The sequence below is a fragment of the Molothrus aeneus genome, chromosome 2 (assembly GCF_037042795.1).
Source record: "Molothrus aeneus isolate 106 chromosome 2, BPBGC_Maene_1.0, whole genome shotgun sequence".
Lineage (NCBI taxonomy): Eukaryota > Metazoa > Chordata > Aves > Passeriformes > Icteridae > Molothrus > Molothrus aeneus.
Window position 1 is genome coordinate 77,357,884 of NC_089647.1, and position 14,412 is coordinate 77,372,295.

The 14,412-nt window shown below is 34.5% G+C and overlaps 1 protein-coding gene across 2 annotated transcripts in view; it reads right to left on the minus strand.

Moving 5' to 3' along the window:
- The window catches only part of DOCK9 (dedicator of cytokinesis 9), a 76,341-nt gene that overhangs the window by 18,176 nt on the left and 43,753 nt on the right, over positions 1-14,412 (minus strand). Inside the window, exons 31-39 of one of the 2 annotated variants that reach the window (XM_066545137.1) lie at positions 14,014-14,130; positions 13,171-13,291; positions 12,522-12,655; positions 9,296-9,410; positions 8,365-8,431; positions 6,899-6,946; positions 4,445-4,488; positions 2,075-2,190; positions 213-350 (exon numbers count right to left, since the gene is read on the minus strand). In XM_066545137.1, coding sequence (XP_066401234.1) covers positions 213-350; positions 2,075-2,190; positions 4,445-4,488; positions 6,899-6,946; positions 8,365-8,431; positions 9,296-9,410; positions 12,522-12,655; positions 13,171-13,291; positions 14,014-14,130 — 900 coding nt within the window. Of the gene's footprint in view, positions 1-212; positions 351-2,074; positions 2,191-4,444; positions 4,489-5,008; positions 5,077-6,898; positions 6,947-8,364; positions 8,432-9,295; positions 9,411-12,521; positions 12,656-13,170; positions 13,292-14,013; positions 14,131-14,412 lie in introns of both variants that reach the window. The other variant, XM_066545136.1, reaches the window with a different exon arrangement.

Consider the following 14,412-nt stretch of genomic DNA (forward strand, 5'->3'; position numbering starts at 1 on the left):
CAAACTGTGGAAAGAGCAAGAGTTAGAGTAGGTCATGACACAAAAGAATTTTTACAGCAAATCAAAGGACAAGCATTCCACACTGTTGAGATCAGATCAGTTCATAGTCACCAATTTTATTTTGGTATGTTAGTTCTTAAATTCTTATATAATATATTGTTAACTAAAAAACTGGACAAGTACTTGAAGATGAATTTTTAAAAACTTCTTACCTTGTAAATAAGTGCCCTTAAAGCACTGAATACATTTTTCAATGCTGTTTCAGACTGATTCTTTTGAAGGAAGCAGAGGTATACATCAAATACTTTCTTCATCAGTGGATTGTGTCCGTGATCAGTCAGTAGCTGATTCTTTAAAACAATAGCAAGGATTTAGGAGTTTTGTACAGCAATACATTTATACTATAAGAACATATACAGATCATCAAAAAGCAAGACATTTAAAAAAATATAACCTCTATGGCATTACCAAGATGTATAACACACATATCTGAATTCTAACTAGGTATTTCTAACCTTCATTTATTTTGCTTATAAAGGGTTTCCTTCTGAATAGACTTACAGAATATGATTGTTTTTATCAGTTGTTAATTAAATCCATTACTATTAATAGCTTTTTGAGGGGCACATTCAAAGTATTAACAGACTTTGCTTACACTGGCTTTAGCAGCCCACACAGGGGAATTTTCTCATAGCAGAATCTCCTACTACAATGTGATTCTACAAGGTCCTGGCCCTTCTGATACGCCCCTAGGTGCACTCCACTCTTCCTTGTCATCTCTGCATATAAACCTCCAAATAATAATATAAACCTCCAAACCTGCATATAAAGCCTCCAAAGGAGTGGAAGAGGCTGGGTTCAGACTGGACATAAGCAGAACTTTTTCTACAGTGAGGGTGCTGAGGCAAGGGGACAGGTTGCCCTGGGAAGTAGAGGATGCCCGATTCCTTGAAAGGTTTTTTCAAGGCCAAGCTGGATGGAGCTGGCCTAGTGGAAGTCGTCTCTGCCCATGCAGAAGGGTTGAACTAGATCATCTTTGAAAGTTCCTTACTACCCAAACCATATGACTTTGATTTTATATATTTTAGTGCAGTTTATTGAATAGAAGCTCCTGATTGTCCTGTTTTATTTGTTTCTTTGAAACTATTCTGGCATACTCTTGCCTACCTTCTCAACATACAACACAGAGATAACCTTGAAGGATTGTCATTCCAAGCATGATGGGTTGATAATTACAGGATAATTAGTGTTCGTTCCTTTTTAAATCTTTACAGCTAGTTTATTAATTTTCAATTCTGTAACCAGATCTGTGGACAGAACTGGCTCTAAACTCTACGAAATTAATTACCAGAAAAAAAGGAAGCTCATTGTAAATAAGCTCATGTTTTCATAACTAGATTAAAGATAAGACACTAAATTTGAATCTTCAAGCAAGAATCTGGATACACTGCCCCAATTAAAGGAGAAACAAGCTAGAGTTATCATCTCTTCTTTTTATGGCTTCGATTTAAAGTCTGGAAAACCTCAGAAAAACAGCCAAGAGGGGGAAGTAATTGGTGTGCTATATAAAGATTCCACAGGAGAGCTACAGCAACTGATACAACTAAAAGAAGTCTTATTAGTGGACAAATGGAAAAAAGTTACAGAAGAGGAACACACAAATCATTATTAAGGAGTGCATTACTATAATAAGCAGCCAAGTTCAATATGAAAGTCTGAGAGTATCCAATTACAGTTTTGCCACAGATCTTTCACCCCACATGGCCTTTAAAAGCCACTTTTACCACTAATATTAGGTAGAGACCAAAGCTCCTAGAACTATTTTTAAGTTAGGCTGAGGAGGGAGCTTTTCCCATAGATTACTGCTGGTGTATGATGTGTAGCTGAAGCCAAAGCATTTTTCTGTGAGATATTATCATTTTCTCATGAAAATAATAAAATACAATGCTAGAGAAGCTAAAAATAGCAATGCTATTTAACTAGACTATAAAAATGTAATTTAAAAAATAGTTTATAAATGTATATCTTCACAAAGATACTTATGGGAAAAGTTAGCACCAAGTCATGAACAAACCTTAAAAGCCATTGTGAATAATGACAGAGTGTCCAGAATTGTAATGCAAACTTCGGTGGCAACATTTGCTTCAAGTAAAGACTGGTGAAGGACATCTGCATCTGAATGGCCATAGCCTACAGAAATTCCAAATGAAGTATAAGTGCTGGATACACTCATTTAAATGTTTCTTATTTCCAAAAGACTTGCTGAACTAGGAAAAGATTAACAAGTAAAAAGCCTAACAGAAGTTAGTATTCAATACAGGAAAATAATTCATATGCATTTAAATAGTTTCAAATATGGTCAGACAATTATTCCAACATAATTTGCACAGGACTATAAAATATATTAAGAATTTCAACAACAGAAGCATTAAACAGCAGTTAAAAACTATGTGATATTTCATATTTATGTGCATGTAGACACAAATGTATATATATATATAAAGCTACACAGTTATATATATATATACACACATATATTGGTAAGTACTGTAGTAGAATGAAGTTACAGCTGAAAATATGTAGTTTTGGCAATTTAATGATGTTACAATGGTCTCAAAGTTAATCACAAGTCAATCAGGATAAAAATACAAAACAGTAAGAGTTGAAGGAATACAATCCCATACTTATATGCAGTTTACCACCCCAGTAATGAATTCTGCTCTTGTAGCAATGCAATGCAATATCTCCATATTTAATAAAAACATCCAATCACTTCTAGCTCCACAGTGAACTTTAATAATCTCAAAAACATATCCTACCTCAGCACTGATAATAATGTGTCACTTCTGTTCCCTAACACTGGTCACGAAGCACCAGATTGACAAACGTGACTGGGCTGCTTTATAAACATTTGGTCTGGGTCATGTTTATATGTCAGATTTACAAACAACTTAGAATCACTAAATAAATGACAAGGATGACAAACTTGTTGAGATCAAGTAAAGAACAGAAGAAATGCCAAACTCCTTTGTAATGACACCTGGCCACTTCTTTCTGCACCTTCTTGCTTCCCTGGCTGAACTACACACATATACCCATAACCACCAATTTCTTTAGATTTATATGTTCTTTCTTTAAGCACAAAACTACACTGAAATTTCTCAGAGATGAAAGGTATCATACCTTTCAGGTATGATAGATATTGAAAAGGTATATATGAAAAAGTATTTCAGTTCCATTTCTAGCTTAGGTGGGTAGAAAGGGAGAAAATAAGTTTATAATTTACACTAATAGACAACTATCTTGCCAAAGAATCTTGATTTCAGAAACAAGTAAAGCAACTATTTCCACCAGACACTTCCTTTCTTTATGTATCCCACACAAAATATCTGCAAGATTATTCAAGCTCTGAATGCTATTTTGGATACATGATAGAGGCAGACTGACAACTAAACAAAACTGGATGTTAACAACAACAGAACAAAGATATAAAAATCAATTTCATACTTCATGTGGTTTTTACAGCAACATATTTTCGATTTGTAAAACCTTGGTCAATACAATGTATAATATCCTGATATTTATTAACTGTCCATTTAAAAAAAACCACCTATTATCAGTTTAGACAAAGTTATCTGAATAAGACACCTTCCTTCAGTTGGAAAGGAATGGAAAGTTTCTTTTTACATAAGCATGCATTTTTTAAAATCTTTCAGCTCATTGTTTCCTAAAAAGTCAGTAAACATTGCCAAGTTCTGAAAGCATGAAATCTCTTTGCACAGGGACATGTTATCTGTTTCTCAGAGGTTTTTTTTTTAAACCAGTCTTTATCTGCAAATTATTATACTGTACCAAATGTGTAGCCATGTAGTGTAAAGGCTTTCTTTTGTGTATCAACAACCATGTAGAAATTATGATGATAAAGCAGTAGCAAACTGATTGCAAGGGAAAAAAAAGTAATTTCCACATACTTGCCTGACACATTTTAAAAGCAGGCAATTGCATTTCTTACATTTAAACAGATGTGATAATGCATTTATGAATAGAGAGGTTTTGTGGGATTTTTTTTCACTTTTACACAAGACAATGTGATAAGTCTTGTGCAATTAGGCTAAATTTTGCTTTATATTACAGAAAAAGAGCTAGAAGATTTTAAGGGACAGTTAGATATGCTTTGAGAAATCAAAGAATGAACACAGTGAAAATACAGTTAACTCAAGTTTTACTGCACACAAATCTTCAATAACAGTGTTGTATTTTACTGAATTAGTCCACCAGTTTCATTGTTTTTTGAAGCTGAAATTTGAGAAATGGTGCTTTAGAATACTTTACATACAGTATATTGCAATTTAGAAGCAGAATGTTTAAAAAGATAGGCCACAAGCAGATTTAGTTTTCAATACAGCAGTCTATACAAGCTGACTTCAACCTGATTAAATCTTACCATTGTCTACAGAAATTCCAAGAATACTTGATATCTTTCTCACACTGAAAACAGAAAAATCACTTCATTATTGGACGCTTTTTCACTTCCAGACAAACTAAATCATGGGCTTGCAATCTTTGTAGAAATTCTAAGAAACTTATTTCTCTTCAGGGGATGTCAAAACATGGAGATATGGTCAGAATACATATATTTAATTTGAGACTAGTAATTTATAAGACCACATAGGAGAAGAAAAAAAATTGAAGCTCAATAAAACAAATAGAAAAACAAAAAGTCAATTTTGTAACTATGCGCAGCAAAGTGTGATGCGTACATAACTAAAAGAAAATATTAAAATACAGTTTTAAGATAGACTGTAGTTAACCATGCTCCATGTTATGGCACCACCCAGCAGTGATTGCTCTATCACAAAGCAGAGAACAGACCATGGACTGCTTCCAGCTATTTGTTTGACCTGGAACAGTAAAAGTCATTGGGATGCACTGGTGTGGCTCTGGGACCTGTCTCTGGTGTTGTGGTACTGGTTGAGGATGACAGATGTTATCATGTCATGAGACTTACTGTGGTTAAAAGTGAGAGAGTTATCCAGGCTGCTCAGCTGCTGCAATCTGGCATGCATCATTCCTGTTCTGTTACGGGAAACAGGCAATGTCTGAGATTTTCGATCATGAACTATGGATCCTAACCCCTCCTGGTTCCTGCAAGATGGGTGAAATGGGATAGAAGCAAAAGTTAGACATGTCAAACTGCAGCAAGACAGGAAGTGCTGTTAGTTAAGCACAAGAAGTTTTATAGAAAGAATTATAATGCAACCTATTCACTGTTTTCTTTATAAAACAAAAATAGGTAGCTCAAAAAAAAAGCATCACAGCAAACTCTTTCTTAAAACCTCAAAGCATGAAAGCAAAAGCACATAAGCAGTCACTCTTGAAGTGCTAAATTTACTTCAGAGCTTTCAAAAAAATGGTATTTGCAAACATAAATATTCTGAAAATATTCAGAACCCAAAACTGAATCCTCTATTTTGATTGCAAAAAAATAGCAAAAAAGTTAGGACACACAGCAGTAAAATTAGAAAGCATGCATGCAACAGGAGAGCAGGAATTAACTGAGATAGTATCATATACTTCTTACCCAAGCAGGAAGGGAGAAGAGCCATAGACTTTGTTAAATTTGCAGCAATCAAATGAAGAAAACAGAAAAGTGATCTGTGTTAGCAATCAGTACAGGCTAACTTCCTACTGTGTACCACCACCAGAGCTGATGAAAAACGAAAACCAGTGCTTGAACTGCAGAATTCCCTGTTCCCTCTCATTCTCTGTCATCTGTGTATTTTAACAGTATGTGCATTGACTGTGATATACTTCAGTGTAGTGACAATGTGAAAGACATGAAAGTTACATTTACTGGGAAAATTCACAACACCAGATGCTTTCCATAGCTCAGCATTTTCAACATTAACATGCAGCACACAGACCAGGTGATGAGCAAACAAAAAAGAAGTGTAGTAGTGTCCTCTACAAACTCATCAAACAAAGCACTTGGAAGAACTTTCATAAAAAGCTTGAGAATTATAATCTCCTGTACATCCAGAGTTTGATGTACATTTGAACACAAAGATTACAATCAAAAAATCTGGCTTAAGAAAACCAGATTTATTTTTGAGTTTTTTACGTTATGTGAACCATTTTTTGCCCCCCAGAAAAATCTCCAAGGAGAGAGTCAAGTCTGTAGAAGAAGATTCACATTATCTAAATTAAAACCAAAAAAGCTAACATTATAGTTAGAATGTATTACCATCCAAAGTCAGCAACAAATTTCTCACTGAGTTCAAAAGGGCCAGTATTTTAACCACATCAGTTTAATTATAACACTTTTACCATGTCAACCACAGCATAAGGCCTAAAGACGTTGGATCTCTTACTTCATTAAAAAACACTTTGTATTAAAAAAAAATTAATGCAAAGATATAAAAATAAATTAATACTGGTTTCTGACTTCCACAGATTTTCTTCAGACTTCAAATTTAAAAACAGCAGTGCTGGAATGTTCACTACTTACCTTCAAGTAAAAACACTAAATATACGAAATTCCTGAAACATTTCAATTTATGTGGTTTTATGGCCAACTGAATAAACAAAACATAATAAAATTTCTTTCCCAAAGAAATTATTTCAATGAAAAAATGCTGTAAAAGATAGCTTTTAAGGGGTGGCTTCTGAAGTCATCATTCAAAAACAGCTCACAGAACATTCTTAAACAAATACCAGACTTCCAGACAGGATACAGATTTTTTAATATGGTAACCAGTTACTTACTTCAAAATCTTACGCATCATTCCACAATAACTTTTCTACTTGTGCAGTTTATTTGTTACAGAAGTTCAAGGCATACCTCACACAGTGCAGTTATTAACAAACAAGACAGTGAAATTTAAATTCCACACAGTACCTGGCTATGTATCGTTTCCCCATGTACTGGAACTGATGTAAGCACACTCTGCAAAGAACACAAGTCAGAGAAGCCACACTTTAAAAAATCTTTTCCAGATTTATGTACACTGGAATTATTCAACAATTATTGTTAACTTTAAACTCTTGCATCATAAAAGTTCTTTATTTCTCCCAGCCTTAAAATTCCCTTCCAAACCCCAAGCCAAGAAAAGGTAAATGTGTCAGTTATCTACAAATGGCCAACAAGACAGGGCAACTAACATGGAAGAGGGAAGCAAAGAGATAGCCAGATATTGCCTATTTACACAAATTTTTTAAATTGTGTGTAAGTGTTCAAAATAGGGGCAAAACATTTTGTTTCCCCCCACCCCAGCCTAAACTCACTTGGCTACAAATTGGATTTTTTTGTTTTGTTGGGTTTCATTTAAGGTCTCCAGATTCCAAGATAATAGTTTCTGAAAGAACTATTTTCAAAAGGGTATATGCTTTTATAACAAGATTATGACAAAGACAAATTAACAACAAAACTTTTCATTAAAAAAATAATCTATATTACTGGTAAGTGCACAACACTAATTAACTAGAAGTCATATTTTCAAGTCAAGAGAAGTGGTGTGAGTGGAGCTGTAATACTGATTTTATTTTACTCTTTTCACACTGTAAACATTTATCCCAATAATACAGAAAACAACACAACATCCATGTTGATCCAATAAGATATTCTAAAAGTTCTTCTCTAAAGTATAAAGCCAAAAGGAAAGCCAGTTCTCAGGCTCTGTCTTCCATGTGCCAGCTGAGAATGAGAGAACAGACTGCCTTACTGCCTCTTCAACCCAGCTTCATTTTTTACTGAGACCTTGAGTAGCTCAGCTGTCTCCAACCTGTCTGGGCAGAATGGTGTTTGCCTTCCCCAGACTTGTCATTCTGAGCACAAAATAACCTCAACTCCCCCTTCTGAGATCTTCTTGTCTTAGACTAGTGGACTCATACTGGAACAGTGGACTCATCCTGTACCTATTCCCTTAGGGAATAGCAGAGGACACATGAGGAATGCTAGGAGCACAGTTCTGAAGTTATGCAATTCAATCAGTTTTGCTACACCACCATGTATTTGCTATTGAACAGCTGATGTTACAAGACACAGTTTAATGCAGAAGGGTATCAAGACAGTTGGTTCCTCCTCCATGAGCACTGCAATACTCTGAGCACTACTTGTTCTTCAAGAACCTCCTGAGATCCCTTCTGTATAGCCTGATTCCAGAGACTATCACGGACTTGGACAGACATGCAACAGGGGACATCAAGTTAAGGACTTCCAAACAGATCAGGACAATATTATTAAAAAAAAACTAAACAAAACAACAGAACAAGCAAAAAAGCATTTACACATGCTTATATCCACACTCAAATTGTTATTAGAACAGCAGAACATACAGCTGCATGACAAGCACAACAAAAACTTACTCTGTAATGGTGAAAAAGTCCATGAGTTCAGATTTTGTAGCCTTGTTCCAATATGTAAACAATGCATCTAGGAAAATGAATAACAATTTAAAAGGTAACAATTACTATTTGAAGTTTTCCTTAAAACTGATTATACAAATGCTCATATCAATTCTCCAAATGAGTTTCTGCAATATGATATTAATTAATAGCCCATAACATTCCCATCCAATTTCATATTTTACATAGTAATAATTGTGTAGCCTGTAGTGCCTACAGCCCTATAATAATGTAAGACTTCAGAATATTTCAGACTGTTAGTCCTATAACCTGCTTCTTTACAGATGGGTCTGTAACTTTTTTTTTTAAATTAAAATTAATTATTTTTTTTCTTTGATCACAGACAGGGATGATTCCAAGATGTATGATCCTAACAAACAAGTAAGATGTGCCATTCGTGCCCTATTTCTATACCTCTGTAACCTTCTCCAGGATAACATGACTCTTTCAAAACTTCAATGGATCATCTCACAAACATCCCAGGAGAATGAAGAAGGACAAGCACCCCCATATTCCAGAAATGGAAATATATACAACAATCAAATAATTTGGTTCCTTGTAATACAGCAAGTTCTGCAGAACAGAGCCCAAGACACTTTTACAGAACAATGAATTATTCTTCACCTCTGTTTTACAAACCAAACTGTACCATCACACACAAATATTCACTTTCTTAAAAAGTCCTTTAGTTGACCTCACACTTTGAATAAATAATGAGTACTTAATGCTTACAAGGTTTCAGACAGAGTTTGAGTGATCACACATATTTGTAAAACACAGCACATCATGGTACCTACACCTATATTTTGCTGATTTTGAGAAGTTATTGAAATAACAGGCATAAATCCAGCAAATGACTTTGAATTTATAAAAAGCAGGAGGAATTACCTACCATCTGACATGCTTCTTAAAATATGAAGGAAACACATGAGCAGACTTTTGATCTCTGCTTGGTCAAGTTTGTCATATCGAACAACAGAACTTCCTAAAGTGCTGCTCTGCTGGTTCTGAAAAGCAAACAGATGTATTTTGGCTGAAGAGTTCTTAAACTAGTAACAAACTAAATTGTTTTCAATTGCTTTAATAATTCCTGCAGCAGAAAAAGGATCTCAGAACGGAGACAAAAGTGTTTCATGTAGAGACAGGTCACTAAAACACACATTACACACAACAAGTATACCAAATTAGGCCTCTTTGCTTTGCTTGTTTTTAATTCCTTCTAGGTATAATTTTTTTCCCCTAGGAGCAAAAGGGAAAGTCACCTAGGAGTGATTATTGAACAAGTTAATTATACCTAGGTACTCACATTGTAGAAATCAAGCCTGCCCCTTCTGCTTAGACTGAATACTTGAAAACCAAATGCTACTGTGTTAGGTGATACATATATTCTCCTTTGCTTTTCAAGAGACTTTCTGCTGAACTGTAGACAGGACTGCCTCTACAAAATTTGTTCCACTTAAAGATATAAGAACCTCAAGAAAAACATACATAAAGGGCAATAATATGCATTCTGGAAGACTAACTGCTACTAAGTAACTTGCTCTTCCCCTCCCCTCCTCTCCCAACATACAAACAAAAAAACCTAAACAAAAGCAAAACCCTTTCCCTGTTTCACTTTTTAATGTAATTCCTAAACGTGTGGGAAGTTTATCAGCAACCCACAATACCATCATCTGGGCAAAAAGATAAAAGCACTATAATTGGTCTTGCAAAATGTATAGCACCAAAAAAAAAAGGAAAAATAAAAATTGTAAAAATATATAAACTGAACTTTGGGCAGAGACTTGTAAAAGGATGATTTCCACACAGTATAGTGTTACAAAATCCTCAGTCTGAAGCTTTTATAGATATACTGTATAAACTTTTGTTTAAAGTATAAATGATGCCCCTTATAGTGCATAATTCTCACGTCCAATATGCCACTTATGCAAATGGAAAATGAACCAGACACTTAACACATTTTCTGTAAAGTCAACAGTCTGGTATAATTGATCTGTACAACTCCTACTATAAAAAATTTACAAATACAAGGGTAGCCTCAAGGGAGAAAAGCACTTGGTTTCACAAACAAAGCAAGAAGTGACATTCGAACAACACTTCTTGGCATACTCCTACCTGAAAGCAGGAGACACACTAACCATGAAGGAACATTTCACAGCAACCATTGACTGCTGAGCCCTTTTTATGCATTCTGTTGCATTAAAGAATTCCTGTCCTAAACCAATCTGTGAATCTGATACCAGTAAATGTGTAAATCACATACTAGTCATTGAATGGATGCACAGGGAAAGTATGATGAATAGCCAGAAGTTACTGTAATTTAGGAGGAGGTGGACACCTCTGTGAGCTCAATTATTGCAGATTCTAAAGACCTCAAAAAGACCTCAAAAACTGTTTATTTTGAAATATCTCTGGTGAACAAGGAGGTGCTGCTCTACAGCTTTTTGGATGCCATAGCAGGCAATCAATGGGTGACAAGCAGAAACAGAATTGTGTTTCCAAGACTCTAAGAAACTGCCCAGAGCACTAGATAATAATCCCACTAAGACTGTTGAAGATACACACAGATAAAATAGGACTACAGCTATTTCATTTAGAATCATGTCAATAACCTAAATTTACACATATTGAAATAGAAACTGATATACTTCCAGTCTATTCTGATTCCACAAGCATAATACTAGAGATGATTCTGAAAGAAAATTAGAACAAAAACATGTCTCTTCACTATAATGATATCAAGCAATGAGCAAAAACTTGGAGATAACATGCACTGAACAACTGATCTACTAGAAAGAAAGTTCAGAAAGCAACAAATAAGAAGCCAGGATTATTTGGGGAAAATATCAACAGCATGCAAAACATAAATCCTCTGTTACCTAAGTTGGCAGACCAGAGTAGAATTTTCAAAGGCTGTTGACTCCTTTGAAAACCCTTTTACTTGGTGAAAACACTACACATTAGTAATTAACAACATAACAACTAAGTAAGAGATGACAGCATTGCCATTTAGCAACAGTGCATACCAAGATATTTCTTTATTACCTTGGTCAACACCAAAGAAGAACTTTCAGTTCTATCAAAGACCCCAAGACTCAAATTCTGCAGTTATTGAAACTGATTGTATTTTTTATATGCTTGAACTAGATCACGTGCATGTACCCCAGGTTTGACATTTGAACATATTTTACATGGTCAAATTGCATATATTGGGTTTGAGATTCAACTGTTGCAAAGAAGCGGCAAAACTACTGACCACACACTTCACTCAGAAGCTTAACTATACCAAGCACAAAAATCAGATACTTCTTGTAACTGAAGAGAGAAAGTAGTATGCAAAATGTTCTCTGGCAAAGCTGGGATTGTCAGAAGTGAAAAATCCATAGTAACACGGTTTTTCTTTGGAGGGTGACAATTTTCCTCTTCTTCTCCGCCTGGGCGCAAAGCATGAGCAGAGTGCCTTCTGAGAAGCTTCTCTCTCTGCCCCACGAAGGCATGTCAGAGTCAAGGGGAAAAAGTCAACATGTTGTGACTTGCACAACCAGAGCTAAGAAAATGAAATGTGATCAGCATTGACACAAACTCGAGAAAGACAGGACTGAATACCTCAGAGCTACCGCAGCCAGAGCTCCTAATTTGTAACAGCTTTAAAGAAATGGTTTAGAAAAGTCAAACTAAGATAAAAGAAATCACCCAGAGAAAGCACAAAAACTGGTTTTTTCAAAGTTTTAAAAATGCCATGTATACTGAGCATAGAAAGGAAAGGAATGATGATCTCCAGAAAATCAAAGAAGCTGTCCTAACTGGAATTCAATCCTCTCAAGCAACAATCAATACACTTCATCTAGTGCCTTTCACTAGCAAAGGAAACAACAACTGCTTGATTTTGTCTCTACATTGGAAATCTGTTTGCATTTTTTGTGAAACAACTAGGTAAATGCAATGCAAAAGGAGTTCACAAGCTAATTATTTTGCAAAAAATTTATATAAAATACTGCTTTGAAGTTATTCTAGAAAGCCCATTCACAATGGAGATCAGAGAAGTTAATTTCTATGAGACTTAGGATGAAATTTTAGAAATACACTTTTAGGATTTATCTTGGTTTGTTTTTTGTTACCTTGTCAAGAGAATTGCTCTTGTCACTGTGTCTTTCTGGGAGACTGTTTCCTGAGTCTGTGCTTATAAGGGAACCTCTTGAGTCAGCATTCCTCACACTATTAATATTTGGAGTTGATGTGGTGTATGGGGAAGCTAAAAAAAAATAAAACCACAACCTCAAACAACATAAAAATCTCAAACAATAAATACAAGAAGTCACTCCATAGCTCAGTCAGACTTTTAAAATCACCATATATTTTTTAAGAAGGCAAATAATTAATTCCATTTACTTATTTTTAATGAAGACAAACTTATTCCAGAATTTCAGCAAAGTATATATGTGTCTTAGGGTGACTAAGTACAAACACACAGACTTATGTACAACTATGTATGTACATGCATAAAAAACACATGTAGCAATACATACACACTTCCATGAAGAAGCATGTCTATTTAATGAAAAAAAACCAACAAACTTTTCCCATTTTTTATATCTATTTAACTATCACCTTTGACAGAGAAAAAAAGCAGCCCTGCTCCAGAAAATAGCTTTAGTTTCATATAAAAAGCAAACCCCAAAAGATCCCAAAGTCAGATTTCACGTACAGAGTGAAAAAATTAAACAATTCCTCTTTAATTATTTTATTTTACTTTTTTTAAGTGCTCACCAATGCCAGAGATAACACCAAACAGATCTTTAGGAAGGTTGTTATCCAATGTGTTTCCTGATTTTTGTGGTGTTACCAACTGACTTGCAGTTGGCAAACTTGGTGCATCATCCTTTGTGCTCTGTTTGGAAGAGAGAGGAAAATTTAAATATTAAAATTTAAATAATTATTTTCCTACATTAAGGACTTAGAGAATATGACATGTCTTCTAGAGAAATATTTGTTAAGTATTTCTTCCTTAAAATTTAATTTCTATTAAATATGCTCAAAAGAATGGAGATGTTTACATATTTGCATAAGCTTGGGATACCTTAAAACTTACGACACCTCAGGAAACATTGAATAAATGAGTATTCAATTGAATTTTAAACTCTATTAAATAGATACTTCAAAAAGACTCACATTATTTTAATTCAAACACCCAAATATTTATCTTGTTGGAAGAGTTTGGGAGATTTTTTTTCTTAATACTAAATGGAACACAACAAGATAAGGACAGAAGTAAAATACATGAATAATTAAATCTTAGATTCAATCACTGTGTGCAGCCATATCAATATATACCCTTCACAAATTGCATTTTAATTAATTCTCCTATAGCCCTCTTGCACTATAGCTCTTTCAAAATCACACTCCTTTAGGGTTAAGTTTTTCTCTAGTTTCTAGAAAATTAACAATCTTTCTGTGGTCCATTTGTTTCAGTGCTGACTGCGCTGAAAAATTGCAGAATTCTGAAGCTTATGAAGCTCCTTTTTTGCCAGGAGTATGCAGTGTTTCGTATACAGGTTACCAATAAATTATGATAAAAACAATTCAGAATTCCAAACAGAAATTGTCACTCACATTGCTGGAAGGGTTAACAGGAAACGGAGACACATCTTTCACATTGATCCGCTGAACATTTTCTATGAGCAGACCAAAGAGTGGCAAATACATAGTGGCTATTCTTGCTTGATGGCCCTAAATAGAGTTTAACAGTTCATTAAAACACTACAGCTGTATTTTTTTCATCATCAACTAGTTTTAATCTATTCACTCCTAAATTGCAAAAAAAAAGCACTTAATAAATATTTGCCAAGCCAGAGCTCATATTCATAAATGGCAAAAGCAGGGATCATCACTGTATTTCATTCTAATTTACAAAAGATCAGCAAATTTTATTTACTGTCTGAATAAAATGCAGAAAGACTCCAAAACTAATGTCATTTCAGTAAGACTAACCAAGTAAATTAATATTATGTT